Genomic DNA, 4794 nt, shown 5'->3' on the forward strand with positions numbered 1-4794 from the left:
TCTCTCTCTCTCTCTCTCTCTCTCTCTCTCTCTCTCTCTCAATGTTTTAGGCGAAAGCAGAAATAGGGATTTAGGGCTGCGTGTCTTCAAAATCCCGCAGGTTAAGCCCATCCCGCTTTCGACCCGTCCTGCTTTGAACCCGTCCCACGAGGCCCGCAATTTTGCGGGCTTACCAAATGGAGGCCCAATCCCGCCCCGCAGCAAGCCTTTACGGGCCAGGCCCGCGGTCCAGGTCCTTGATTGCCATCCCTAGATAAGATATAATTTTATTAAATTTTCTAGGTTTTTACATTTTTAATATATGCATATATAATGTTGATGTTAAAAACACATCAAACTCATATATTTACAAAAAAAAAATTTAAAATGCTAATTTTGAAAATTTAAGCTACTAATTTTTAGATAATATTATAAAATTTTGTTTTTTTTTTAATTTTATTTTTAATGGTAAAACCTCTCAACTATGTTTACTTAATGTAGAAACTCCTAAACTAAAGTTTTACCGGTAGTAGTGGTAATTATGATCTGTTAGGGTTTAATTCATTAAATAAAATTAGTTTAGGGGTTTTTCGTTAAATACTTAGTTTGAGGCTTTTTTTTATCCACAACAAACTTAGTTAAGGAGTTTTAGCGTTAAAAATCCTATTATTATTTATGTTAACTATCAATAAAGAGCTATTTTCAAAAATACATTTTTCAAAAATAATATTTAAATAAATTAAAAATAAAAATAAAAAAAGTAAATTTTTATTATTTTCGAATTATACTTTTTCAAATTCAAACTTTTTTATAAAAAAAAATGAAATTCAAAAATTCTTTTTGAAGCTATTTTTTAAATATTTATTTAAATATTTATTAAAACCTTAAACTCCACATTCCAAAATCTCTACCACATCCCTCAACTCTAAACCTCAAGTATAGTAATTAACCCTAGAATTATAAATGTATTTTTCTCTTTTTAAAAGCGAGGATAAAAATAGTTAAAGTAAACATGAAAAGTGGTATTATGAATGTAGTATTTTTGGCAATTTTCCTAAGCGAAATCTGAAAATGTGTAAAAAAACTTTCTCATTAAGGTTTGAACAGTCATTTAAAAAAAAAACACATATATGAGAAATTTGGGTATGTGTTTTCTTCCAGACAATTTACATGGTAAATCGTAAATCGATAACAGACGATCTAGATATCAAAGGAAAGTATTACATACCCGAATTAGAAAGTATTTTGAAAGGTCCACACTGTATTACTAAGCGTGTTCCTATAAAATTTGACCACATAAACCAATAGCGTATATCATAAAAAAAAAAAATTATATTGTTTTAAGACTTATTCTTGGATTCACCCCCTAGAGTGAACTTCTAGGTTCACCAACCAATAGGATTGTGTTATTTCATATTCGATATCTTTTAAAAAAGAAAACAAAATATTGCCAAATTATATTATCTTTTTAAAATTAAAAGGTAAAAAGAAATAAATAAAAAATAGTAATAATTACAAAAAAAAATATTTTTAACGTCGTCAGCAAAACATTAAACCCAAAATCCTAATCTCTAAACCCTAAATCCTAAACCCTAAACCCTAAACCCTTGGGTAAACTCTAAACTCTAGGATAAATTTTAAACTCTAGGATAAATCTTAAACTCTAAATCAAAATCACTAAACACTAAAACACTCAAGGGTTTAGGGTTTAGGATTTAGGGTTTAGGGATTAGGATTTAGGGTTTAGTGTTTTGCTGACGACGTTAAAAATATTTTTTTGATTCTTTTTTCTGTAGCTGCTATTTTTTTTAAATTTTTTTAATTTTAAAAAGATAATATAACTTTGATAATATTTTGTTTTCTTTTTTAAAATATATCGAATTTGAAATAATGAAATCCTATTGGCTAACTTTTGTTTTAATCATATCAAGAGTCATTGATCACCCATTTTCTCCAGTCCCCTAAAAATCAGCCATATCATATGCTCATGCCATTTGCATTCCCTCTCAAAAACAAACTTCATATCTCTCTTGTTTATATTTCAATCACATCAAGTATACAAAAATAAAACTTACGTGTTCTTGCCATTCTCCATTCCCATAACCATATAAGCCGAGATGAATACCCGAGAAGAAGTAGGTGAATTCTCTAAACTCTTCAATGGTTTCATGACTCTAATGAGGAGATTCATATTCAAAGTTCTATGCGTCGGTCCAATCCCTAACCACATCTCATTCATCATGGATGGAAACCGCAGATTCGCCAAGAAACACAATCTTCAAGACCTAGACGCAGGACACAGAGCTGGTTTTGTATCCGTAACACATGTTCTTCAGTACTGCCAAGAGATTGGTGTACCGTACGTCACACTCTACGCCTTTGGCCACGATAATTTCAGGAGAGAACCTGAAGAAGTCAAGTGTGTGATGGATCTGATGCTTGAGAAAATCGAGCTCACAATCGATCAAGCTATCTCCGGGAATCTAAACAATTTGAAAGTGATCTTTATTGGTGATTTGAATATGTTAAACGAGCGTCTTAAAGCCGCAGCGCAGAGACTGATGGAAGTTACCGAGGAGAATAGAGGTTTAATGGTTGTGGTTTGCGTTGCTTACAGCACAAGTCACGAGATTGTTCACGCTATTAGAGAATCTTGTGTAAAGAAGTGTGGTGATGGAGATAGTCCTCAGGTTTTGGAGGTGAGTGACATTGAAGAGTGTATGTATACATCAATTGTTCCTGATCCTGCTCTTGTAATAAGAACAGGAGGACGAGATCGGCTGAGTAACTTCATGACTTGGCAGACTTCAAAGTCTCTCCTTCATACCACGGTGGCTCTTTGGCCGGAGTTAGGTCTTTGGCATTTGGTTTGGGCTATTCTTAAATTCCAGAGGATGCAAAATTACTTGCAGAAGAAGCAAGAACTCGACTAAATAGGTTTAACTTAAATACTAGCATGGTCGGACAGATTTATGAGGACATAAAACATAGTAATAATTAATTTACTTACAAAGTAGAGAACCTATGTATTAGTTTTTAAAATTTTGGGAGCCAGGACGAATGTCTCATTATGATTTGTCCAAAACCGGTCCCATGAACTCTTAACACTTATGTCGGAGTTGCATGTTTTTTGTGGCACAAGAAATGATAGATAGGAACGAGAAAACAGAAGAAATCATCCTTATTATGCATTGGATCCAAACAAAAACCTAAAGACAGATGATCGCGATTCAACGATGCTAAAACACTAAAATTTAAACATATTTCGATAAATAAAAACAAATATACATTTGAAAATTGCCACACCTGGACCAGGTTTGCCTTGGAACCTGCAGACATTACAGAGAGGTAAGAACAGAGAAAGAATCTGATAATTGTCTTCTCCACCCATAGTGGGCATCAGGACTCCAATCTTAACCAGACTAACGTATCCAGGCAGATAGGTTTTCCCAAAACTCCCTCCAGGAGATCACTCAGGTTAAAGAACTTAAACTGAGTCTCAAGATGAGCAAAAACATCAGTTTTTTTGTTTCGAATACCATGAAGTTTGGGGCCGAAGCCCACAATTTCCGCCAAACCCAATATCACAACATGTAGTATTAGTTTCGTCCCATCGGGGTCACTCAAACTGGGAGACCTCTGACACAATCGACATAATATTTTCTAATTGAGCTAATCACCTTTCTAGATAAGCAAATTAATGACCTTTCCAGATGAGCAAAAACATCATCTTCAGGCAACTGATAGTTACGAACTCTGTCTTCTTCTTTCCCTATTGGTCTATAACCTTAATATCCATCTGAAAATACCAGATACGCGACTCTCACGTTATTCCTCTCATCTGTTCTCTCAACAACAATTTCTCTTTCTTCAAGATTGATTCTCCCTTCTGCTTCACCTCCTGTTGGGACGTTCCATCTCACAACCAGAGAGTGGAGAATCAATTTGGTGAGAATTCCAAAATTAAACGTGCTTAAATTAGAGTAAGAATCATGATATATTAGAAAATGATTCTTATACGGTGGGAGGGAAGCCAGAGTACATAAAAAGATTATGAGGTAACCGTAAGAATAATAAATAAGTCTTTGGCATTCCAAAAGTTAATACATGGATCATCATACAGGAGAGAGTTACATGATGTTTACATGATGGGTTACTTTGTCATTGACCTTTAACACATTTAGGTACTTTACACTTGAGGCGCTGTTTGTTTCTCCATTCAAATGATCCATTCAAATGGAAATGAGCTTCTTGTTTGTTTATACACAAAAAGTACAACTCATTCAAATGGCTCATTTGAATGATTTTTGAAAAATTAGGTTTAATTTCAAAAACCAGTTGACTGAACCGAATTGGATCATTTGGCTGGAACTGGTTCAGTCAAAATATCAAAATGTCAATTTTGCCCCTCACCAAATCCTAAAATTACAAACCTAAAATCTAAAGCGTGAAAGATCTCTCTCTCGTATCTCTCTTTGCAGTCTGCGAAGATCACCATGAAATCACCATAGCTTGAGCTCTCTCTCTCTCTCCGCTGCGTCTCCTCTCCGTCTCTCTCTCTCTCTCCGCCGCGTCTCCTCTCCGTCTCTCTCTCCGCCGCGTCTCCTCTCCGTCTCTCTCTCTCCGCCGCGTCTCCTCTCCGTCTCTCTCTCTCCGCCGCGTCTCCTCTCCGTCTCTCTCTCTCCGCCGCGTCTCCTCTCCGTCTCTCTCTCTCCGCCGCGTCTCCTCTCCGTCTCTCTCTCTCCGCCGCGTCTCCTCTCCGTCTCTCTCTCTCCGCCGCGTCTCCTCTCCGTCTCTCTCTCTCTCTCTCTCCGC

At 35.9% G+C, this 4794-nt stretch overlaps 1 protein-coding gene across 1 annotated transcript; it reads left to right on the forward strand.

Annotated features, from left to right (window-relative positions):
* Positions 1–2060: 2060 nt before the first annotated feature.
* LOC106317141 (dehydrodolichyl diphosphate synthase 8-like) lies at positions 2061–3090 on the forward strand. The gene has a single exon (XM_013755000.1). The coding sequence runs from the start codon at positions 2097–2099 to the stop codon at positions 2910–2912; it is 816 nt and encodes a 271-aa protein (XP_013610454.1). The 5' UTR covers positions 2061–2096; the 3' UTR covers positions 2913–3090.
* The last annotated feature ends 1704 nt before the right edge of the window (positions 3091–4794 follow it).

This window comes from Brassica oleracea, chromosome C9 (genome assembly GCF_000695525.1).
Source record: "Brassica oleracea var. oleracea cultivar TO1000 chromosome C9, BOL, whole genome shotgun sequence".
In the NCBI taxonomy this organism is placed as follows: Eukaryota; Viridiplantae; Streptophyta; class Magnoliopsida; order Brassicales; family Brassicaceae; genus Brassica; species Brassica oleracea.